Here is a 27,531-nt window from a genome sequence, read left to right as displayed (position 1 = left end):
CCAAGTGCCTTTTCTTCATATACTGATGCTTCTGAACCTGAGGAACCAGCCTACCAGCTGCCACAAAGAGAGAGACACCCTCCAAGACGTATCACCTATGATCAGCTTGGTATCCCTTCCTGCTACAGTATACAGCCACAGCCACAGTTGTTCCCTGTCTACTCTGCACCAGGACTGGTTCCATGGCTGCCATCACTACAGCAATGTTACTTTCAGCCACCTTACATGTATGGGCTTCAGCAAACATGAGGCTACAGAGTTGACATGTTTGACCATGGACTACTGTCTGTTTTCACAGACTGTCAAAAGAGACAATTTACAGACTATGCATATAGATCATTCAAATTGATGGACTGTTGATCAATAGTATGAGAAAATACTGCTTATGTTATATAGCTGGTCAACAGATATGGGCTGTGAATATAACTTGTTAGTTATATTTGAACTGTGACCCGTGACTTCTGCTCAAGTACTACCTTACAGAAGAGGATCTTCTAGGTCCAGTGCATACGAACTGTTGAAGAAGACAATGTTGGTAATGTTGGGACAACATTTATTTTGTCGGGGAGAGTGTGACAGGTTAAAGGACATATTCATAGCCTGTTATACATTGAAAAGTATTAGTAAGTTCATAGTATGTGAGGATCTTAAAACATCTAAGGTTAAAAAGATGCATTCAGTATTAGTTGATAGAGATTGATAACATTCATATAATTGTGTTAAAGTTCAAATCTGTCAAAGGGTACGAATTGTGAGAGTAATGTGTAAACGTTATATTGATTACTTTATTTTGTGGTGCCTAAAAGTGTTAATCTGTGATCTACGAAATGCTCTTAAGCTAATGAGCCGGAGATCGATTGCTCTGGTCTCCACGCATATTCCTGGGGAAATTTGCGGTCTTTTCTCATTGAACTAAATGTTGACTTGAGAATACAACACCGTATCACTCTCGTGATTATTTCTGCCCTGTTTTCAGGGGCGTAACATCTGCCCATATCAGTCCCTAAAGCCTCTACATCATTACTGCCCATATCAGTCCCTAAAGCCTCTGTCCATATCAGTCCCTAAAGCCTCTGTCCATATCAGTCCCTAAAGCCTCTGTCCATATCAGTCCCTAAAGCCTCTGCCCACATCAGTCCCTAAAGCCTCTACATCATTACTGCCCACATCAGTCCCTAAAGCCTCTGTCCATATCAGTCCCTAAAGCCTCTGCATCATTACTGCCCATATCAGTCGCTAAAGCCTCTGTCCATATCAAAGCATATCAGTCCCTAAAGCCTCTGCATCATTACTGCCCATATCAGTCCCTAAAGCCTCTGTCCATATCAGTCCCTAAAGCCTCTGCATCATTACTGCCCATATCAGTCCCTAAAGCCTCTGTCCATATCAGTCCCTAAAGCCTCTGCATCATTACTGCCCATATCAGTCCCTAAAGCCTCTGTCCATATCAGTCCCTAAAGCCTCTGCATCATTACTGCCCATATCAGTCCTAAAGCCTCTGTCCATATCAGTCCCTAAAGCCTTACTGCCCATATCAGTCCCTAAAGCCTCTGTCCATATCAGTCCCTAAAGCCTCTGTCATTACATATCAGTCCCTAAAGCCTCTGCAAAGCCTACTGTCCATATCAGTCCCTAAAGCCTCTGCATCATTACCCCATATCAAGCTGCCCATATCAGTCCCTAAAGCCTCTGTCCATATCAGTCCCTAAAGCCTCTGCATCATTACTGCCCATATCAGTCCCTAAAGCCTCTGCCCATCATCCCTAAAGCTGCCCATATCCCTAAAGCCTCTGTCCATATCAGTCCCTAAAGCCTCTGTCCATATCAGTCCCTAAAGCCTCCCTATCAAAAGCCTCTGCCCATATCAGTCCCTAAAGCCTCTGCATCATTACTGCCCATATCAGTCCCTAAAGCCTCTGCATCATTACTGCCCATATCAGTCCCTAAAGCCTCTGCCCATATCAGTCCCTAAAGCCTCTGTCATCAGTCCCTAAAGCCTCTGCCCTAAAGCCTCTGCATCAGTCCCCTAAAGCCTCTGTCCATATCAGTCCCTAAAGCCTCTGCATCATTACTGCCCATATCAGTCCCTAAAGCCTCTGTCCATATCAGTCCCTAAAGCCTCTGCATCATTACTGCCCATATCAGTCCCTAAAGCCTCTGTCCATATCAGTCCCTAAAGCCTCTGCCCAGTCCCTAAAGCCTCTGTCCAGTCCCTAAAGCCTCTGCCCATATCAGTCCCTAAAGCCTCTGTCCATATCAGTCCCTAAAGCCTCTGCCCATATCAGTCCCTAAAGCCTCTGTCCATATCAGTCCCTAAAGCCTCTGCCCATATCAGTCCCTAAAGCCTCTGCCCATATCAGTCCCTAAAGTCCCATATCAAAGCCTCTGCATCATTACCCCATATCAGTCCCTAAAGCCTCTGCATCATTACTCCCATATCAGTCCCTAAAGCCTCTGTCCATATCAGTCCCTAAAGCCTCTGCCCATATCAGTCCCTAAAGCCTCTGCTCATTACTGCCCATATCAGTCCCTAAAGCCTCTCACATCATTACTGCCCATATCAGTCCCTAAAGCCTCTGTCCATATCAGTCCCTAAAGCCTCTGCCATATCTGCCCAGTCCCTAAAGCCTCTGCCCATATCAGTCCCTAAAGCCTCTGCACATCATTACTGCCCATATCAGTCCCTAAAGCCTCTGTCCATATCAGTCCCTAAAGCCTCTGCATCATTACTGCCCATATCAGTCCCTAAAGCCTCTGTCCATATCAGTCCCTAAAGCCTCTGCATCATTACTGCCCATATCAGTCCCTAAAGCCTCTGTCCATATCAGTCCCTAAAGCCTCTGCATCATTACTGCCCATATCAGTCCCTAAAGCCTCTGTCCATATCAGTCCCTAAAGCCTCTGCATCAGTCCCTACTCTGCCCATATCAGTCCCTAAAGCCTCTGTCCATATCAGTCCCTAAAGCCTCTGCATCAGTCCCTAAAGCCTGCCCATATCAGTCCCTAAAGCCCATCAGTCCCTAAAGCCTCTGTCATATCAGTCCCTAAAGCCTCTGCATATCATTAAAGCCTCTGCCCATATCAGTCCCTAAAGCCTCTGTCCATATCAGTCCCTAAAGCCTCTGCATCATCCCTAAAGCCTGCCCAGTCCCTATCAGTCCCTAAAGCCTCTGCATCATTAAAGCCTGCCCATATCAGTCCCTAAAGCCTCTGTCCATATCAGTCCCTAAAGCCTCTGCCCATATCAGTCCCTAAAGCCTCTGCATCATTACTGCCCAGTCCCTAAAGCCTCTGTCCATATCAGTCCCTAAAGCCTCTGTCCATATCAGTCCCTAAAGCCTCTGCCCATATCAGTCCCTAAAGCCTCTGTCCATATCAGTCCCTAAAGCCTCTGCCCACATCAGTCCCTAAAGCCTCTGCATCATTACTGCCCATATCAGTCCCTAAAGCCTCTGCATCCATATCAGTCCCTAAAGCCTCTGCCCATATCAGTCCCTAAAGCCTCTGCATCATTACTGCCCATATCAGTCCCTAAAGCCTCTGTCCATATCAGTCCCTAAAGCCTCTGCCCATATCAGTCCCTAAAGCCTCTGTCCATATCAGTCCCTAAAGCCTCTGCATCATTACTGCCCATATCAGTCCCTAAAGCCTCTGCCCATATCAGTCCCTAAAGCCTCTGCCCATATCAGTCCCTAAAGCCTCTGCCCATATCAGTCCCTAAAGCCTCTGTCATCATTACTGCCCATATCAGTCCCTAAAGCCTCTGTCCATATCAGTCCCTAAAGCCTCTGCCCATATCAGTCCCTAAAGCCTCTGTCCATATCAGTCCCTAAAGCCTCTGCCCATATCAGTCCCTAAAGCCTCTGCCCATATCAGTCCAAAGCCTCTGCCCATATCAGTCCCTAAAGCCTCTACATCATTACTGCCCATATCAGTCCCTAAAGCCTCTGCCCATTACTGCCCATATCAGTCCCTAAAGCCTCTGCCCATATCAGTCCCTAAAGCCTCTGCCCATATCAGTCCCTAAAGCCTCTGCCCATATCAGTCCCTAAAGCCTCTGTCCATATCAGTCCCTAAAGCCTCTGTCCATATCAGTCCCTAAAGCCTCTGCCCATATCAGTCCCTAAAGCCTCTGCCCATATCAGTCCCTAAAGCCTCTGCCCATATCAGTCCCTAAAGCCTCTGTCCATATCAGTCCCTAAAGCCTCTGCCCATATCAGTCCCTAAAGCCTCTGTCATTATATCAGTCCCTAAAGCCTCTGTCCATATCAGTCCCTAAAGCCTCTGTCCCATATCAGTCCCTAAAGCCTCTGTCCAGCCTCTGTCCATATCAGTCCCTAAAGCCTCTGCCCATATCAGTCCCTAAAGCCTCTGTCCATATCAGTCCCTAAAGCCTCTGCCCATATCAGTCCCTAAAGCCTCTGTCCATATCAGTCCCTAAAGCCTCTGTCCATATCAGTCCCTAAAGCCTCTGTCCATATCAGTCCCTAAAGCCTCTGTCCATATCAGTCCCTAAAGCCTCTGCATCATTACTGCCCATATCAGTCCCTAAAGCCTCTGTCCATATCAGTCCCTAAAGCCTCTGTCCATATCAGTCCCTAAAGCCTCTGTCCATATCAGTCCCTAAAGCCTCTGTCCAAAGCCTCTGCCCATATCAGTCCCTAAAGCCTCTGTCCATATCAGTCCCTAAAGCCTCTGTCCATATCAGTCCCTAAAGCCTCTGCCCATATCAGTCCCTAAAGCCTCTGTCCATATCAGTCCCTAAAGCCTCTGCATCCATATCAGTCCCTAAAGCCTCTGCCCATATCAGTCCCTAAAGCCTCTGTCCATATCAGTCCCTAAAGCCTCTGCCCATATCAGTCCCTAAAGCCTCTGTCCATATCAGTCCCTAAAGCCTCTGTCCATATCAGTCCCTAAAGCCTCTGCCCATATCAGTCCCTAAAGCCTCTGTCCATATCAGTCCCTAAAGCCTCTGTCCATATCAGTCCCTAAAGCCTCTGCCCATATCAGTCCCTAAAGCCTCTGCCCATATCAGTCCCTAAAGCCTCTGCCCATATCAGTCCCTAAAGCCTCTGCATCATTACTGCCCACTGCCCATATCAGTCCCTAAAGCCTCTGTCCATATCAGTCCCTAAAGCCTCTGTCCATATCAGTCCCTAAAGCCTCTGTCCATATCAGTCCCTAAAGCCTCTGTCCATATCAGTCCCTAAAGCCTCTGTCCATATCAGTCCCTAAAGCCTCTGTCCATATCAGTCCCTAAAGCCTCTGTCCATATCAGTCCCTAAAGCCTCTGTCCATATCAGTCCCTAAAGCCCGTATAGCCCATATCAGTCAAAGCTCTGTCCATATCAGTCCCTAAAGCCTCTGCACCCCCCTCATGGGCTGGGACCATCATCCCTAAAGCCTCTGTCCACAGTCCCTAAAGCCTCTGCATCATTACTGCCCATATCAGTCCCATGAAGCATATCAGTCTGCCTCTGCATCATTATCCATATCAGTCCCTAAAGCCTCTGTCCATATCAGTCCCTAAAGCCTCTGCATCATTACTGCCCATATCAGTCCCTAAAGCTTCAGTCCCTAACCTCTGATTTACTGAATCAGTCTCTAAAGCCCTGTCCATATCAGTCCCTGCCTCTGCCCATATCAGTCCCTAAAGCCTCTGCCCATCCAACCTCACAGAACCTCTGCATCAACTGACAGAAAGCCTCTGAGATCATCTGCATAGTCCCTAAAGCCTCTGTCCAATCAGTCCCTAAAGCCTCTGCCCAAATCAGTCCCTAAAGCCTCTGCATCATTACTATGTAAAGCCTCTGTCCATATCACCCAAAGCCTCTGTCCATATCAGTCCCTAAAGCCTCTGTCCATATCAGTCCCTAAAGCCTCTGTCCAATCAGTCCCTAAAGCCTCTGCCCACATCAGTCCCTAAAGCCTCTGCATCATACTTATCAGTCCCTAAATGTGATCATTACTGTTTTGTATTCAGTCCCTAAAGCCTCTGCATCATTACTGCCCAAAAAATCTTTAAAAAGCCTATTTTCCCTTTGTCATTATGAGTCCCTAAAGCCTTGTCATTACTGTCATTATGAGGTATTGCCCATGATGTCATTGAGGTATTGTGATGTCATTAAAGGTCCATTGTCCCTAAAGTGTAGATGGAGTCCCTAAAGTTTGACTTTCAGTCCCTAAAGCGTATAACATTTTTATCAGTCCCTAAAGTGCGGCATTCAGTCCCTAAAGCCTCTACATCATTACTGAAAGTTGTCATTACTAGAATGTCCCTAAAGCCTGTCCATATCAGTCCCTAAAGCCTCTGCCCATATCAGTCCCTAAAGCCTCTGCCCATATCAGTTCCTCTTGTCATGTCCCTAAAGTCTGTCCATACAGTCCATAAAGCCTCTGTATAGTCCCTGGCCTCTGAAATGTCTGGCCCATATCAGTCCCTAAAGCCTCCATGACAGCATGGGATAGATGGTTTCATTACTGCACATAGATAATGCCTTGTAATTTTTTTGTCACTCAAATGAATACATATCCCTAGACATGGTAAATGTTTAGAAAGCCTTGCAAGTCCCAAAAGCCTTTCTTTAAAACCTCTGCAATCATTTTGTCCATTTGCAGTCCCTAAAGCCTCTGTCCATATCAGTCCCTAAATCTGTCCAGAACTGTCAGTCCCTAAAGCCTACCCACTTCCCTAAACCTGAAAAAAGCCTCTCCACAAACAAGCCTCTGTCCAGGCGCGTGACCCTGTGTGTGTCATAAACAGTGCTGGTGCCCATAGAAATAGACCTGTATCTGATGCTGTCTGGACAGTAGTAGTGTGGCATGTCATACCTTTTCTGCCAGGACAGCATCAAATACATGGGCTACAGATAGTAAGACAGAGGGGCGCTGTTTCGCTGGCTAGTTTCAGCAGAGAGGAAGAGGCGAAGAGAGAGGGCTCACCCGCTAAAAATCTGTCCTCAATAAACCCAATGCGTTTCTATGTGGCATAATATGCAGACCTAAACTTGTCGCCTGCGTTCCCGCATTTGGGATGACGTTTCACATTGTTAGGGCGGGGACATGAGCATCTCGTCGTTATTTACAGATCTCTGGTTTCAGCCATTCGCCAATTAGAAAGGTAAATTGGCAGCTGTGCAGTTTGGATTCTGGCTTCCCCTAAAGTAAATGTATCTTTTGTTAAAATATTTTAATTACTCCTCCTGTCTAAATAAAATCATTCACAATTCATTGCCAGAGAGTTTGACTTAGCCACAGAGGGTCATTACCAGAGAGCTTGACTCAGCCACAGAGAGTCATTACCAGAGAGTTTGACTCACCCACAGAGGGCCATTAGCTCTTTCAAAAAAAATACCTGTGGATTGTTTCAAATCACAAGTGTATAGGCATATGCCGAGCTGATTATTGACTTGGCCTAGCTGATTATAATCAAGCCTAGCTGATTATAATCAAGCCTAGCTGATTATTGACTTGTGTCTGTCAGTAAAAAGCATCTGAAATGTGTGAAGATAATGTGTCTTGAGTTTAACGCTGAGACAGGAAGAAGGGGGGGATGTGGGGGTCTCTCTCCAGAATGCTCTCAGCTCTACAGAATTATTTAACTAGGCAAGTCAGTTAAGAACAAATTCTTATTTACAATGACAGCCTCCGCCCAGTCAAAACTGGCCAATTGTGTACTACCTGACGGGACTCCCAATCACGGCTGGATGTGATGCAGTCTGGATTCAAACCGGGGACTGCAGTGACGTCTCAAGCACTGAGATGCAGTGCCTTAGACCACTGCGCCACTCGGGCAATACAACGTTACACTTCACTAGCAATAAGCTCAAGTCAAGACAAATGGAAAGGGAGGCAGACATGCAGAGTAGAGATCAATGTGACTGAAAGAACCTGAATATATCAGGATGTTCTGTTGTCATCTGTGGGCTTTAGACCTCTATGTGTGTTACTCAGGTGATGATGGGAGTTATAGTCCTACTGCTGCATCGGCCTATCGAGGCCATCTAAGAGTTCCATGCGCTCATTTCTTTAGTCACCAGTTGATCACGGTGAAATCAGTGTGTCCATTTGGCAAAGGCTGGTGCTTTTGCGTGAGTTGAATTTCCAACAATCATTTTGAGAAAAGGTTATTATTGAAGGGAAATTGTTACACAAAAAATGATCGTATGTGGCACTGAACAAAAATATAAACGAAACATGCAACAATTTCACAAAGGATCAGAAAAGCAGTATCAGGTGGGACCTCCATTTACCCCAATACACTGTCAGCCTTCGCAGAGAGTTGATCAGGCTGTTGATTGGTGGCCTGGGGAATGTTGTCCTACTCCTCTTTAATGGCTGTGCGAAGTTGCTGGATATCGGCAGGAACTGGAACACTGTCGTATATATGTCGATCCAGAGCATCCCAAACATGCTCAATGAGTGACATGTCTGGTGAGTGTGCAGGCCATGGATGAACGGACATTTTCAGCTTCCAGGAATTGCGTCCAGATCCTCCCGACATGGGACCTTGTATTATCATGCTGAAACATGAGGTGATGGAGGTGGATCAACATGACACCATACACATTACATATATATACACATTACATATATAAACACATTACATATATACACATTACATATATAAACACATTACATATATACACATTACATATATACACACATTACATATATACACACATTACATATATATACACATTACATATATACACATTACATATATACACACATTACATATATACACATTACATATATACACATTACATATATACACATTACATATACATATTACATGTATACACATTACATGTATACACATTACATGTATACACATTACATATATATACACATTACATGTATACACATTACATGTATACACATTACATATATACACATTACATATATATACACATTACATATATACACATTACATATAAACACATTACATATAAACACATTACATGTATACACATTACATGTATACATACACATTACATGTATACATACACATTACATGTATACATACACATTACATGTATACACACACATTACATGTATACACATTACATGTATACATACACATTACATGTATACACACACATTACATGTATACACATTACATGTATACACATTACATGTATACACATTACATGTATACACATTACATGTATACACATTACATGTATACACATTACATATATATATACACATTACATATATACATACACATTACATATATACATACACATTACATGTATACATACACATTACATGTATACATACACATTACATGTATACATACACATTACATGTATACACATTACATGTATACACATTACATATATTACATGTATACACATTACATGTATACAAATTACATGTATACACATTACATGTATACACATTACATGTATACACATTACATGTATACACATTACATATATACATACACATTACATGTATACATACACATTACATGTATACACATTACATGTATACACATTACATATATACACATTACATATATATAACACATTACATGTATACATACACATTACATGTATACACATTACATGTATACACATTACATATATACACATTACATATATAAACACATTACATATATACACATTACATATATACACATTACATGTATACATATTACATATATACATACATTACATGTATACACATTACATGTATACACATTACATGTATACACATTACATGTATACATACATTACATGTATACACATTACATATATATATATACACATTACATATATATACATACACATTACATATATACACATTACATATATACACATTACATATATACACATTACATATATACACATTACATATATACATACACATTACATATATACACATTACATATATACACATTACATATATACATACACATTACATATATACACATTACATGTATACACATTACATGTATACACATTACATGTATACACATTACATGTATACACATTACATGTATACACATTACATGTATACACATTACATGTATACATACACATTACATGTATACATACACATTACATGTATACATACACATTACATGTATACATACACATTACATGTATACATACACATTACATGTATACACATTACATGTATACACATTACATGTATACACATTACATGTATACACATTACATGTATATATACACATTACATATATATATACACATTACATATATACACATTACATATATACACATTACATGTATACACATTACATGTATACATACACATTACATGTATATATACACATTACATGTATACATACACATTACATGTATACACATTACATATATACACATTACATATATACACATTACATATATATATACACATTACATGTATACATACACATTACATATATACACATTACATATATACACATTACATATATACACATTACATATATACACATTACATATATACACATTACATGTATACACATTACATATATATATATACACATTACATATATATACATACACATTACATATATACACATTACATATATACACATTACATATATACACATTACATATATACACATTACATGTATACATACACATTACATATATACACATTACATATATACACATTACATATATACACATTACATGTATACATACACATTACATATACATACACATTACATATATACATACACATTACATATATACACATTACATGTATATACACATTACATATATACACATTACATATATATACACATTACATATATACACATTACATATATACACATTACATATATATATACACATTACATATATATATACACATTACATATATATATACACATTACATATATACACATTACATATATACACATTACATATATACACATTACATATATACACATTACATATATACACATTACATATATACATATATACACATTACATGTATACATACACATTACATATATACACATTACATATATACATACACATTACATATATACACATTACATATATACACATTACATGTATACACAATACATGTATACACATTACATATATATATATACATTACATATATATATACATACACATTACATATATACATACATACACATTACATATATACACATTACATGTATACACAATACATGTATACACAATACATGTATACACAATACATGTATACACATTACATGTATACACATTACATGTATACACATTACATGTATACACATTACATATATACACATTACATATATACACATTACATGTATACATACACATTACATGTATACATACACATTACATGTATACATACACATTACATGTATACATACATTACATATATACACATTACATATATACACATTACATATATACACATTACATATATACACATTACATATATACACATTACATATATACACATTACATATATATATACACATTACATATATATATACACATTACATATATATATACACATTACATATATATATACACATTACATATATACATACACATTACATATATACATACACATTACATATATATATACACATTACATATATACACATTACATATATACACATTACATATATACACATTACATATATACACATTACATATATACACATTACATATATATATACACATTACATATATATATACACATTACATATATATATACACATTACATATATATATACACATTACATATATACACATTACATATATACATACACATTACATGTATACATACACATTACATATATACATACACATTACATGTATACATACACATTACATGTATACATACACATTACATGTATACATACACATTACATGTATACATACATTACATGTATACATACACATTACATGTATACATACATTACATGTATATACACATTACATGTATACATACACATTACATGTATACACATTACATGTATACATACACATTACATGTATACATACACATTACATATATACATATACACATTACATATATACATACACATTACATATATATATATACACATTACATATATACATACACATTACATATATACATACACATTACATATATACATACACATTACATATATACATACACATTACATGTATACATACACATTACATGTATACATACACATTACATGTATACATACACATTACATATATACACATTACATATATACACATTACATATATACACATTACATATATACATACACATTACATATATACATACACATTACATGTATACATACACATTACATATATACACATTACATATATACACATTACATATATACACATTACATATATACACATTACATATATACACATTACATATATACACATTACATATATATATACACATTACATGTATACATACACATTATACATGTTACATGTATACACATTACATGTATACACATTACATGTATACACATTACATATATACACATTACATGTATATACACATTACATATATACACACATTACATGTATACATACACATTACATGTATACATACACATTACATGTATACACATTACATGTATACACACACATTACATGTATACACATTACATGTATACACATTACATGTATACACATTACATGTATACACATTACATGTATACACATTACATATATACACATTACATATATACATACACATTACATATATACATACACATTACATATATACATACACATTACATATATACATACACATTACATATATACATACACATTACATATACACATTACATGTATACACATTACATACATACACATTACATACATACACATTACATGTATACATACACATTACATATATACACATTACATATATACACATTACATATATACATATACACATTACATATATATATACACATTACATATATATATACACATTACATATATACATACACATTACATATATACATACACATTACATACATACACATTACATATATACATACACATTACATATATATATACACATTACATATATATATACACATTACATATATACACACACATTACATATATACACATTACATATATACACATTACATATATACACATTACATATACACATTACATATATACACATTACATGTATACACATTACATGTATACATACACATTACATGTATACATACACATTACATGTATACATACACATTACATGTATACATACACATTACATGTATACATACACATTACATGTATACATACACATTACATGTATACATACACATTACATGTATACATACACATTACATGTATACATACACATTACATGTATACATACATTACATGTATATATACACATTACATGTATACATACACATTACATGTATACATACACATTACATGTATACATACACATTACATGTATACATACACATTACATGTATACATACACATTACATGTATACATACATGTATACATTACATGTATACATACACATTACATGTATACATACACATTACATGTATACATACACATTACATGTATACATACACATTACATGTATACATACACATTACATGTATACATACACATTACATGTATACATACACATTACATGTATACATACACATTACATGTATACATACACATTACATGTATACATACACATTACATGTATACATACACATTACATGTATACATACACATTACATGTATACATACACATTACATGTATACATACACATTACATGTATACATACACATTACATGTATACATACACATTACATGTATACATACACATTACATGTATACATACACATTACATGTATACATACACATTACATGTATACATACACATTACATGTATACATACACATTACATGTATACATACACATTACATATATACACATTACATATATACATACACATTACATATATACATACACATTACATATATACATACACATTACATATATACATACACATTACATATATACATACACATTACATGTATACATACACATTACATGTATACATACACATTACATGTATACATACACATTACATGTATACATACACATTACATATATACATACACATTACATATATACACATTACATATATACACATTACATATATACACATTACATATATATATACACATTACATATATATATACACATTACATATATACATACACATTACATATATACATACACATTACATATATACATACACATTACATATATACATACACATTACATGTATACATACACATTACATATATACATACACATTACATGTATACATACACATTACATGTATACATACACATTACATGTATACATACACATTACATGTATACATACACATTACATGTATACATACACATTACATGTATACATACACATTACATGCCATCTGCCCGGTACAGTTAAAACCAGGATTTATCCGTGAAGAGCTCACTTCTCCAGCGTGCCAGTGACCATCGAAGGGGAGCATTTGCCCGCAGAAGTCGGTTACGACGCCGAACTGCAGTCAGGTCAAGACCCTGGTGAGGACGACGAGCACCCAGACGAGCTTATGTGAGGCAGGTTTCTGACAGTTTGTGCAGAAATGATTCAGTTGTGCAAACCCACAGTTTCATCAGCTGTCCAGGTGGCTGGTCTCAGACGATCCAGAAGGTGAAGAAACCGGATGTCGTGGTTACAAGTGGTCTGTGGTTCTGAATGTACTGCCAAATTCTCTAAAACAACATTATGATAGAGAAATGTTAAATTCTCTGGCAACAGCTCTGGTGGACATTCCTGCAGGCAGCATGCCAATTTGACGCTGCCTCAAAACTTGAGACATCGGTTGCATTGTCTTGTGTGACAAAACTGCACATTTTAGAGTGGCTTTTTATTGTCCCCAGCACAAGGTGCACCTGTGTAATGATCATGCTGTTTAATCAGCTTCTTGGTATGCCACACCTGTCAGGTGGATGGATTATCTTGGCAAATGAGAAATGCTCACTACCAGGGATGTAAACACATTTGTGCTAAATAAGCACATGGAACATTTCAGAGATGTTACTTCAGCTCATGGAAGATGCGACAAACATTTTATCTCTATGTTCAGTATAGGTAGAATTGATTTATTTAATTAGGCAAGTCAGTTAAGAACAAATTATTATTTTCAATGACGGCCTAGGAACAGTGGGTTAACTGGCCTAGGAATCTTTGTACCTTGTCAGCTCGGGGTTTGAACTCACAACCTTCCGGTTACTAGTCCAACGCTCTAACCACTAGGCTACCCTGCCACCCCTACGCTCTAACCACTAACCACTAGGCTACCCTGCTGCCCCTCCACTCGAACCACTAGGCTACCCTGCCGCCCCTACGCTCTAACCACCAGGCTACCCTGCCACCCTACGCCCCTAGGCTACCCTGCCACCCCTAAACCACTAGGCTACCCTGCCACCCCTACACTCTAACCACTAGGCTACCCTGCCACCCCTACGCTCTAACCACTAGGCTACCCTGCCACCTCTACACTCTAACCACTAGGCTACCCTGCCACCCCTACGCTCTAACCACTAGGCTACCCTGCCACCTCTACACTCTAACCACTAGGCTAGTACAACGCTCTAACCACTAGGCTACCCTGCCACCTCTACACTCTAACCACTAGGCTACCCTACCGTCCCTCCACTCTAACCACTAACCACTAGGCTACCCTGCCACCCCAGTATTGTGGTGCTATCCAGGGCTCATCTGGGAAAGAGACCTCGGTCTCAGCTTAGACTCCTGTCAAAATAAAAGGTACAAAAAAATAAACCCAGCCTATTGCCCTCTACACCTCTACCATAGTAGGGTGGTTCCCTCTCGTTCTCTCTCTCCTTCTGACAGAGAAACCCAGCCTATTGTCCTCTACACCTCTACCATAGTAGGGTGGTTCCCCTCTCGTTCTCTCTCTCCTTCTAACAGAGAAACCCAGCCTATTGTCCTCTACCATAGTAGGGTGGTTCCTCTCTCGTTCTCTCTCTCCTTCTAACAGAGAAACCCAGCCTATTGTCCTCTACACCTCTACCATAGTAGGGTGGTTCCCCTCGTTCTCAAATCAAATCAAATTTTATTTGTCACATACACATGGTTAGCAGATGTTAATGCGAGTGTAGCGAAATGCTTGTGCTTCTAGTTCCGACAATGCAGTGATAACCAACAAGTAATCTAACTAACAATTCCAAAACTACTGTCTTATACACAGTGTAAGGGGATAAAGAATATGTACATAAGGATATATGAATGAGTGATGGTACAGAGCAGCATACAGTAGATGGTATCGAGTACAGTATATACATATGAGATGAGTATGTAGACAAAGTAAACAAAGTGGCATAGTTAAAGTCTCTCTCTCCTTCTAACAGAGAAACCCAGCCTATTGTCCTCTACACCTCTACCATAGTAGGGTGGTTCCCCTCTCGTTCTCTCTCTCTTCTGCCCTCTACAGAGAAACCCAGCCTATTGCCCTCTACCATAGTAGGGTGGTTCCCCTCTCGTTCTCTCTCTCCTTCTAACAGAGAAACCCAGCCTATTGCCCTCTACCATAGTAGGGTGGTTCCCCTCTCGTTCTCTCTCTCCTTCTGACAGAGAAACCCAGCCTATTGTCCTCTACACCTCTACCATAGTAGGGTGGTTCCCCTCTCGTTCTCTCTCCTTCTGACAGATGAGAAAGGCTTTAGCCATCGTCTCCGCTTCCTCCTCTCTTACTGCCCATATCCTCCCACTGGTCAACACGGGATCCTATCCCTTCTGAACCCCACTCATCCTCTCGATCGTCCCCCACACTTCTCGCCCTTCCTATGCTAGCCTTGTGTATACGGTACGAAAGTGATCCGTCGTTTTCCAGGAAGTAGCCATTCCCTTTTGTAGGAGTTTTGAATGGTTTTGAATGGTCTTCATTGTAAAAACATCATCAAATTCATCTGGGAGAAGTACATTCATCCACAAAGAAGAATATAATCTGAATGCTGATTGGCTGACAGCCTTGGTATAGTAAAGCAATAAGGCCCGAGGGGGTGTGGTATACGCCAATATACCACCAAGTTTATAATATTTCACAAATTTGATGATAGAATTGTCAAAGCCCGTTCAAAAAAAGATGGGGACAAGGACCCCCGGGAGCACGAAGCAGGACGGCGCCACCTGCGCATGGCATTACCAGACTGATTACCGCTGTAGCGAATCGGAAAGCAAACTCACGAGACCTCTGGATGGTTGTACCAGGCTAGATCCTCTCCACTAAAACCAGAAACCACATGTGTTGAGAGGTGTGGTAATAGTGGCATGCCGTAGTGTAAACGTCATCTACAACACGTGCCGACTCCGGACAATGAAAGGACTGGCACATTCACCATCTATACTTTTATTTCCATTGTTCATATAACATGATTATGACATCACATAACATGATTATGACATCACATAACATGATTATGACATCACATAACATGATTATGACATCACATGATTATGACATCACATCCATATCAATATGACCACAAATGACATCATTCTAACATGATTATGACATCACATCCATATCAATATTCCACAAACACCTCATTCTGAAATGATTGTCACACACACGCTTCTTTCAGCAATATCCTACTTTCTAAAACAACTAACATCGTTTGCTAAGACTATGAACATTGATATTAAAAGACAAGTTATTGTAAAGTGTTAAGAACAGGGAAGAAGAGCTATTCTATGGACTACAAACTTAATATTTGGATTGTTGCATAATTAGCAGATTAATCACATGAATTAACCATAATAAAATAGAAAGAACAATGATCATTTTATTCAAATGTTTATAGATTCCACCGGCTCGTTGGCTCATGTCATTTCTCACGTTGTATTGACTGACGTGTGATAGTATGTTAATCTGCTTTATACTGTTCAGTCTGCTGTCTTTATGCACCTTTTCATGCTTTTCTCTTTTGTTTAATAGTTTAAATGTATTTGATACAAATTGGCTTAATCTTGAAACCATTAACCTTTCACAAAAACATTGCTCACTTAAAATAAAAATACAATTCTTGGAAACATGCATCAGTGTGCAGATATATATATTTATTTACATTATGAGGTCATCATTGTTCATCATTCCCAGTCTAAACCGGCACCTCGTTAGGAGACCAGCGGTCATCAATCATCACGATTATCCACCCTACTAGCATCCACTGGACTGTAGAGGCTCCTCCTCTTCACCCTACTAGCATCCACTGACTGTAGAGGCTCCTCCTCTTCACCCTACTAGCATCCACTGACTGTAGAGGCTCCTCCTCTTCACCCTACTAGCATCCACTGACTGTAGAGGCTCCTCCTCCTCACCCTACTAGCATCCACTAACTGTAGAGGCTCCTCCTCCTCCTCTTCACCCTACTAGCATCCACTGACTGTCGAGGCTCCTCCTCCTCCTCTTCACCCTACTAGCATCCACTAACTGCGGAGGCAGCCTCCACTTCTTCATCATCATCAATACTCATGGAATACTCTTTACATCTTTAGTCAGAACCTCTTCAGTTTTTGTGTTCTGATGGATCTTCTTGTGTCGTCCCAGCTTCATAGAACTGGTGAACGTCTTACCACATTCGGCACAGCTGTACGGTCTCTCTCCTGTGTGAGATCTGTTGTGTATCGTGAGTTCAGAAGCTTTTCTGAAGGTTTTCTCGCAGACAGAGCAGGAGAAAGGTCTCTCTCCCGAGTGCGTCTGTAGGTGTTCTTTCAGGCGCCCTGCTTGAGAGAAACTATTCCCGCACACAAAGCAGCAGTGGGGTTTTTCTCCGGTGTGTAACTGCTGGTGTCTTTTCAAGGCAGAGGAGAAGCTGAACCGCTTGTCACAGTGGGGGCAGGGGTACGGTTTCTCTCCCGTGTGCACTTTCTGGTGGTCTTGCAGATGTCTTTTCTGAGTGAACTGCTTCTCGCACACAGAGCAACTGAAGGGCTTCTCTCCTGTGTGGATCCTCATGTGTAACTTGAACGCGGACAACTTCTGGCAATCTCTCCTACATATGTTACAGGTATAGGGACTCTCCCCCAGGTGGACTTTGCTGTGCGTTTTGAGGTACGACGCAGTAGTGAAGCGCTTCCCACACACAGAGCAGCAGTGTGGTTTCTCTCCCGAGTGCGTCGGGTAGTGTTCCTTCAAACGCGACAGTTGAACGAAACCTTTCCCACACACTGTGCAAATGTGAGGTTTCTCTTCTCTGTGTAACTTCTTGTGTCTATTCAGAGCTATGGTGGAACCGAACATCTTGTCGCAGTCTGAGCAACCATAAGGTTTTTCAACTGAATGTACACTCTCGTGTCTTCGCAGATGTCCTTTGTGGTTGAACTGCTTCCCACACACAGAGCAGCTGTACCTCAGAGCTGTATTGTGGTTCACCTGGTGTTGTTCAGTTTCTCCTGATGTTGACGGACTCTCCTCTTCCTCAGAACTCAGAGGAGGATTGAGACGAGGAGGATCCAAGTCCAATCCAACTTCTTCTCCATCAGAATTGATCAGAACACTAAATTCCTCCTCCTCCTCCTCATCTTCCTCCTTCAGTCCTTCGTTTTTAGCATTCATCTCTGGTGTTTGGTTGTGGTTGTCAAACTCAACAGGTTGTGGTAGTCCAGGTGGTAGATGGGTCTTCTGATGTTTCCATAGGTTGTGGGAACTGGTGAAGCTCTGGCCACATTCAGTGCAGCTGTAAGGTTTCTCCCCTGTGTGATCTCTGTGGTGTACTTTAAGGTCTGCTGGTCTTGCAAAACTCTTCCTGCATACAGAGCAGGAGTAAGGTTTCTCTCCTGTGTGCGTCCGGAAATGTTGCTTCAAACGCGATGACTGGGTAAAACTCTTCCCACACACAGAGCAGGGGTAAGGTTTCTCTCCAGTGTGCGTCAGCAGGTGTATTTTCATGGCTCCCAAATGGGCAAAATTCATCCCACATGTGGGGCAGTGGTAAGGTTTCTCTCCAGTGTGAGTTTTCAGATGTGCTTTCAGGTGTCCCTTCTCACGGAATTGGTTTCCACACAAAGTACAGGGGTAAGGCTTCTCTCCTGTGTGAATTCTCATGTGTTTTTGTAGTGCCGATAATTTTTGGCAGTCTTTTCCACACACTGAACAGCAGTGAGAGCTCTTAGCGTTGTGATTCTCCTGGTGATGTTCAGGTTCTCCTGATGTAGAGGGACTCTCTTCAATGTCAGAACTCTGACTGGGATTATATCCTGTGTGAAGAAAATTGGAACAGGTTAAACAAAGCAGCAGACGAGTCAAGAGAAAATCCCCAGGTTTTACTGAAATCCTGGCTGGAGGATTCCGGATTTCCTGTTTATTCCCTCCTGATTCCGGGAATCTTCCAACCAGGATTTCTGAAAAACCTGGGCATTTTTGGGAAAGTTTACCTGACTCACAAACTCATCTCAACATACCAAGAAGAGAAGAATCCCAGTCCATTTCTTCTCCATCAGAATTAATCAGCCCAACAACTTCCTCCTCTTCTTCCTCCTCCTCCTCTTCTTCTTCTTCGTCCTCCTCCTCCTCCTCCTCCTCCTCCTCCAGTTCTTCAGTTTTAATCTTCAGTCCAGGTGTTTGCTCCTCCTCTTTAATGTTAACAGTCATCCCAGCAGTTTGAGTGGAGGATTCACTATGGCTCTGGTCAGAAGGCAGAGACTCTGTGGGTTTGTGCCCAGCCTGGTGAGAAAATAATAAACGTTTATTTAGGATGGAGAATAACAATCAAAATGGTTCAAATGGCCTTAAAATGTTATTTCTGGTCCACCAGCCACTAAAATGTCTTACCAACTAAACTATTAATATTAAATGACACCAACAAAACACAAAAAACAGATGTGCTTTGTAATGTTTCAAAAACAATACATGTGTTGCTAGTAAAAAGTAAAGTGGTATTTAGTCCAATCACTTTTTTGTGGCCCCGTTAAATCAGCCAGTGAAAGTGCAGGGCGCCAAATTCAAACAGAAATCGCATAATTCAAATTCAGCAAACATACAAGTATCTTATACAATTTTAAAAGATAATCTTGTTGTTAATCCCACCACAGAGTCCGATTTCAAAAAGGCTTTACAGCGAAAGCACACCAAACGATTATGTTAGGTCACCGCCAAGTCACAGAAAAAAACAGCCATAAAGCAGAAATAGAGATAAAATGAATCACTAACCTTTGATGATCTTCATCAGATGACACTTATAGGACTTCATGTTACACAATACATGTGTGTTTTGTTCGATAAAGTGGATATTAATATCCAGAAATCTCATTTTACATTGGCGTGTTATGTTCAGTAGTTCCAAAACATGCAGTGATTTTGCAGAGTCAATTTACACAAATACTCATAATAAACATTGATAAAAGATACAACTGTTATACATGGAACTTTAGATAAACTTATCTTATTATGCAACCAGTGTCTCAGATTTTTTTTTTACTTCACGGAAAAATACCATGCAATAATCTGAGTACAGCACTCAGAGACCAAAACAGATATCCGCCATGTTGTGGAGTCAACATTAGTCAGAAATCGCGTTATAAATATGAACTTACCTTTGATGATCTTCATCAGAATGCACTCCCAGGAATCCCAGTTCCACAATAAATGTTTGATTTGTTCAATAAAGTTAATAATTTATGTCCAAATACCTCCTTGTTAGCGCGTTCAGTCCTGTAGTCCATATTAATAATGCCAGAGCAGACACGCGTTTACTAGGAGCTAACTATCACGTGACCACGCATGGTCAGCTGCTCCTACCTCTGACTCGTTCCCCTCTCATTCGGCCCCCATTCACAGTAGAAGCATCAAACAAGGTTCTAAACACTGTTGACATCGAGTGGAAGCCCTAGGAAGTGCAAGATTACCAATATCCCACTATCTTCAATAGGAGATGAGTTGAAAAACTACAAACCTCAGATTTCCCACTTCCTGGTTGTATTTTTTCTCAGGTTTTTGCCTGCCATATGAGTTCTGTTATACTCACAGACATCATTCAAACAGTTTTAGAAACTTCAGAGTGTTTCAGAGTGTCTATCCAAATGAACTAATAATATGCATATCTTAGCTTCTGGGACTGAGTAGCAGGCAGTTTACTCTGGGCACTTTATTCATCCAATACTGCCTCCAGCCATAAGAAGTTTTAAGGGCGGTGGGTCACCGTAGGAACGGGACTCATGTTTGTGCTTGTGAGAGATTGAGTCTGACTAGTAGAAGTGCTACGTTCTCTTCCCTAGCGTGTTGAAACTCAAACATTGAAAAACCAACCGAGCTTGTGAACAAAACCACGTAGATCGAAAAGAAAAACAACGTGACACTTCTTCAGTCGACTTTTCTTTTCAAGTAAATTAGACAAACTTTTATACCTGTGCCCAGCACTTCTAAAAATGAATATTTTAACTCAGCTCTTAGGGTGCGCACAGCCCCCAGCCAGGCAGCGTTGCAGCAGGAGGTGGGATAGGCTATAGGAGTCGCAGCAGGAGGTGGGATTGGCTATAGGAGTCGCAGGGAGGTGGGATAGGCTATAGGAGTCGCAGCAGGAGGTGGGATAGGCTATAGGAGTCGCAGCAGGAGGTGGGACAGGCTATAGGAGTCGCAGCAGGAGGTGGGACTGGCTATAGGAGTCGCAGCAGGAGGTGGGATAGGCTATAGGAGTCGCAGCAGGAGGTGGGATTGGCTATAGGAGTCGCAGCAGGAGGTGGGATAGGCTATAGGAGTCGCAGCAGGAGGTGGGATAGGCTATAGGAGTCGCAGTTCTAGGAGGTTTGGGATTCATTTTCCAGTTAAGAAACAAAACCGGCAGATGGCGGGTGTTAAGTTTAGGCCCTAGGCCACCAGAATGAAGACACGTTGGAGTCAGGCTTTCCCAGGATACAGATTCAACTTCTGTGTTCTCGTGACAGCGCAGGTGGTTTCACACTGTCTAGGGTCGAGCAGAGTCACTGAGACTCAGTCGCAGAGGAGTGCAAGTGGTTTCACACTGGGATCTAGGGGTCAGAGCAGGACTGGGACTCAAAGGAGAGGAGTGCAAGTGGTTTCACACTGTCTAGGGGCAGAGGAGGTCACTGAGGAGTCTCAAAGGAGGTGGGAGTGGCTTTCACACTGTCTAGGGGGCAGAGTCATAGGCTGAGGAGTCTCAGCAGGAGGAGACAGTGCAAGTGGTTTCACACTGTCTAGGGGGCAGAGTCCACGAGACTCAAAGGAGACAGTGCAAGTGGTTTCACACTGTCTAGGGGGCAGAGTCACTGAGACTCAAAGGAGACAGCGCAAGTGGTTTCACACTGTCTAGGGAGCAGAGTCAACGAGACTCAAAGGAGACAGTGCAAGTGGTTTCACACTGTCTAGGGGGCAGAGTCACTGAGACTCAAAGGAGACAGTGCAAGTGGTTTCACACTGTCTAGGGGGCAGAGTCCACTGAGACTCAAAGGAGACAGTGCAAGTGGTTTCACACTGTCTGGGGGCAGAGTCACTGAGACTCAAAGGAGACAGTGCAAGTGGTTTCACACTGTCTAGGGGGCAGAGTCACTGAGACTCAAAGGAGACAGTGCAAGTGGTTTCACACTGTCAGGACAGGCAGAGTCCACAGGAGGACTCAAAGGAGGACAGTGCAGAGTGGGACAGGCTGTCTAGGGGCAGGAGTCACTGAGACTGCAGGACAGGAGACAGTGCAAGTGGTTTCACACCGCTGCAGGGGGCAGAGTCACTGAGACTCCAAAGGTGCAGACAGTGCAAGTGGTTTCAGGACAGGCCACTGTCTGGGACAGGACAGAGCCAGACGCTGCAGGACAGGAGACAGGTGAGGACAGGTGACAGCCAGTAGTGCAGGAAGGACTAAGATAAGGACAGGCTCATTAAAATCTTAGATCTTCCAGACGCTCAGGACAGGGGTCAGACTTTAAAACTGAGTGCAACAAAATCAGGACAGGACTCAAGGCAACAGGACTAGCCAGACGCTGCAGGACAGGACTAGCCAAACGCTGCAGGACAGGACTAGCCAGACGCTGCAGGACAGGACTAGCCAGACGCTGCAGGACAGGACTAGCCAGACAGGACAGGACTAGCCAGACGCTGCAGGACAGGACTAGCCAGACGCTGCAGGACAGGACTAGCCAGACGCTGCAGGACAGGACTAGCCAGACGCTGCAGGACAGGACTAGCCAGACGCTGCAGGACAGGACTAGCCAGACGCTGCAGGACAGGACTAGCCAGACGCTGCAGGACAGGACTAGCCAGACGCTGCAGGACAGGACTAGCCAGACGCTGCAGGACAGGACTAGCCAGACGCTGCAGGACAGGACTAGCCAGACGCTGCAGGACAGGACTAGCCAAACGGTGCAGGACAGGACTAGCCAAACCTCAAGTGCTCTTCAGAACGCTCTTTCCCCATAGTGAGAGCTGCAGACCTTTAAGTCTATAGGGAGTCCATTAGAGGGCTGCCTCACCCTTGTTAAGGGAACCACGCTCAGCTGGTATCGAGGCTTGGCCCTGCTGCACCACAGTCCTGACTAAAATGCACGCTCAATGGAGAGTCTCCCAATGGATCATTTTTGTACATTTTTTATTTTACCTTTATTTAACTAGGCAAGTCAGTTAAGAACAAATACTTACTTAAGTTGATAACCCACTGTTCCCCGATAGGCTAACTGCCTTGTTCAGGGGCAGAACAACAGATTTTTACCTTGTAAGCTCAGGAATTCGATCCAGCAACCTTTTGGTTACTGGCCCATTGCTCTAACCACTCGGCTAATGCTTAGTCCAGGGCTAGTCTTAATCTGTGTCTGGGATATGGGCCTTTAGAATTAAAGGTGAAAGATTGGCCCAAATATGAAGGACAATAGTTTAGCTTTATTGAGAGGAACACGGCAACTTGGACAAAAGTTTGGTTGATAGGATAATGATTTCCACCGACCTTGACCAGTATATTCGGGAAGACAGCCGCATCTTGTAGAAGTAGAATCCCACTCCCAGTAGCCTGGTTAAGGCTCACAGCACCACAGATCCCCGAAGAGTTACGCTGGTGTCTCAGTAGGTTCTCAGAGAGCGAGAACCTCATTCCACACCCGGAGCACTGGTACGGTTTCTCGCCAGTGTGAACTCTCTGGTGTTTCAGCAGCTTTGACTCGATAGTGAAACTCTTCCCACATTCGGTGCATTGGTACAGGTTCTCCCCAGTGTGGATTCTCTGATGTTCCTTCAGCTTGGTTGAAGTGGAGAAGCTCTGGTCACAATGGATACAGTTGTAGAAGTTGACTCCAGTGTGTGATTGGGCATGTATTTTCAAGGACACCAGTTGAGCAAATCCCTTACCGCATTCTCCACATTGGTACGGCGTTTCTCCGGTGTGGAGTCGTTCATGCTTCACCAGTGTCCCAGATAGAGCAAAGCGCTTGGGGCAGTAGGAGCAGCAGTAAGGTCTCTCGCCAGTGTGCACTCTCTCGTGGTTCTTCAGCTTGGCCGCAGTGGAGAAAGTCTTTTCACAATGAGCGCAGAGGAAAGGTTTTTCCCCTGTGTGTGTCTGTTGGTGAGATTTTAGGTGCGCCAACTGAGAAAAACTCTTCCCGCACTCAAGGCAGCTATAAGGTTTCTCACCCGAGTGCAACAACTGGTGTCTCTTCAAGTCTCCCATGTGAGTAAACCTGCTCCCGCAGTCAGAGCAGGGGTACGGCTTCTCTCCACTGTGCACTTTCTGGTGCGTCTTGAGGTTTGCGGCTTGGGAGAAGCCCTTCCCACACACCATACACTCGTAAGGCTTCTCTCCTGTGTGTGTTCTCTGGTGTAGCATTAGTTTGTAGGAGCTGGATAGTTCTTTTCCACACGTTGAGCAGATGTGAGGGCCCAGAGCTTTGTTGTTCTCCTGGTGTTGGTCAGGTCCTCCTAATGTAGAGGGACTCTCCTCACTCTCAGAGCAATGGTCAGGTCTCTCTGCTGTGGTAAAGAGGTCGTATGGATAAGTAAGCACCTTAAATATGTGAAGATTTGAGACTGTCAATAATATAGATGTTTCTTATTTGGGTAATTGGAAATACACAATTTATTTAAATTTCCTAAAATAAAGTAAACGTGAATGTGTAGTCTAACCCATACCTTAATAAATTAATCTTTGAACTCACCAAAAGCAGGATCTTCCTCCTCTTCTTTTACTTTGACATCTAGTACTAGACTGAGACCAGACTCCTCTACAACTGTGGGTTCAACCTGGTTGTTTTGGTCAACATAAGCCTCGGGTTAATAATCAGACAACTCACTCAGTATAATATGTCAACAGCAGCATTAATCTTAGTTATATTGTGTTAAGGGTATTAATGACTGGTTTAAGGGTGCAAAATTCCAGTAACTTTCTTTAAAAAATTCCCAAGTTTTCCAGAAATACAGGTTGGATGATTCCTGGAATCAGAAAGAAATAAGCAGGAAATCTGGAATCCACCAACAGATAAAATAAAAAACGTATTAAGAAAGAAAATAAATACAAAATTGCACTGGATACACCATATAAACCTACCGTACTGGTACCATCCACAGAGGTGGCCTCCTGCCGCGTATTGGTACCATCCACAGAGGTGGCCTCCTGCCGCGTATTGATCCACAGAGTGGCCTCCTGCCGCTGTGACCCACCCGGTATACCTTCATGGATACGACGACGGTGACTGGTCCTATTCGCTGACGAGGAGAAACTCTTCCCACAGTCGGCGCACTGGAATGGTTTCTCTCCGGTGTGAACCCTCTGGTGTCTTTTAAGGAGTGACGACGACGAGAACCTCTTCTCGCATTGAGAGCAGTGGTACGGTTTCTCTCCGGTGTGCTGGCGCATGTGTATCTTTAAGGTCCATGGCTGAGTGAATTCCTTCCCACATTCTGAGCAGCTGTACGGCTTGGCGGTACTATTCGCTTCGCTTATGTGGGATTGTTCATGTCTTGTTAGAGAGCTTGGGAAAACAAAGGTCTTTTTGCATGTGGAACACTGGTACGGTCTCTCCCCAGTGTGCATCCTCTGGTGCATCTTGAGCTCTGCTGCAGAGTTGCAGCCCCTCTCACACTCAGAGCATGGGAAAGGTTTTTTCATGCTGAGTTTCTGCTTCTCTCCGACGTGCGTCATCATGTGGACCTTCAAGTGCCACATACGTGAGAAACTCTTCCCACACACAGAGCAGTGGCAAGGTTTCTCTCCGGTGTGTGTCCGATGGTGTAGTTTTAACTCTCCTTGGCTGACAAACCTCTTCCAACAGTTCTTTTCCGGGCAGATGTACGGTTTCTCTCCTGTGTGCAACCTCTCGTGTGTTTTGAGGGTCCCTGTATCACTGAATCTCTTCCCGCACACAGAGCAAGGATATGGTTTCTCTCCTGTGTGCGTTCTAAGATGTCTCTGTAGTTTTGATGGGTGAGGAAACTCTTTCCCCACACTCCGGGCAGCGGTAAAACGTCTTCTTAGGTGCGCGATTCTCCTGGCGTCGTTCTGCTGACGCCT

General features: G+C 41.4%; 1 protein-coding gene across 4 annotated transcripts; it reads right to left on the bottom strand.

Moving 5' to 3' along the window:
• Positions 1–18,129: 18,129 nt before the first annotated feature.
• Positions 18,130–27,477, bottom strand: LOC118379260 (zinc finger protein 271-like). Of its 4 annotated transcripts, none has more exons than XM_052505413.1 (6): positions 26,662–27,477; positions 26,569–26,631; positions 26,180–26,264; positions 24,979–25,991; positions 20,495–20,756; positions 18,130–20,290 (listed from the first exon to the last, which is right to left on the bottom strand). In XM_052505413.1, the coding sequence occupies exons 1-6, from the start codon at positions 27,184–27,186 to the stop codon at positions 18,564–18,566; spliced, it is 3,675 nt and encodes a 1,224-aa protein (XP_052361373.1). In that variant the 5' UTR covers positions 27,187–27,477; the 3' UTR covers positions 18,130–18,563. The 4 variants fall into 4 exon arrangements, with proteins under 4 accessions (XP_052361373.1, XP_052361375.1, XP_052361372.1 ...); XM_052505415.1 differs by having other exon boundaries at positions 26,180–26,265; positions 26,606–26,631; XM_052505412.1 differs by having other exon boundaries at positions 24,979–25,994; positions 26,662–27,476.
• Positions 27,478–27,531: the final 54 nt, after the last annotated feature.

The sequence above is a fragment of the Oncorhynchus keta genome, unplaced genomic scaffold, assembly GCF_023373465.1.
Source record: "Oncorhynchus keta strain PuntledgeMale-10-30-2019 unplaced genomic scaffold, Oket_V2 Un_contig_23693_pilon_pilon, whole genome shotgun sequence".
NCBI lineage: Eukaryota > Metazoa > Chordata > Actinopteri > Salmoniformes > Salmonidae > Oncorhynchus > Oncorhynchus keta.
The sequence above is the reverse complement of the archived record's forward strand: the minus strand, read 5'-3'. Positions and strand labels throughout refer to the sequence as shown.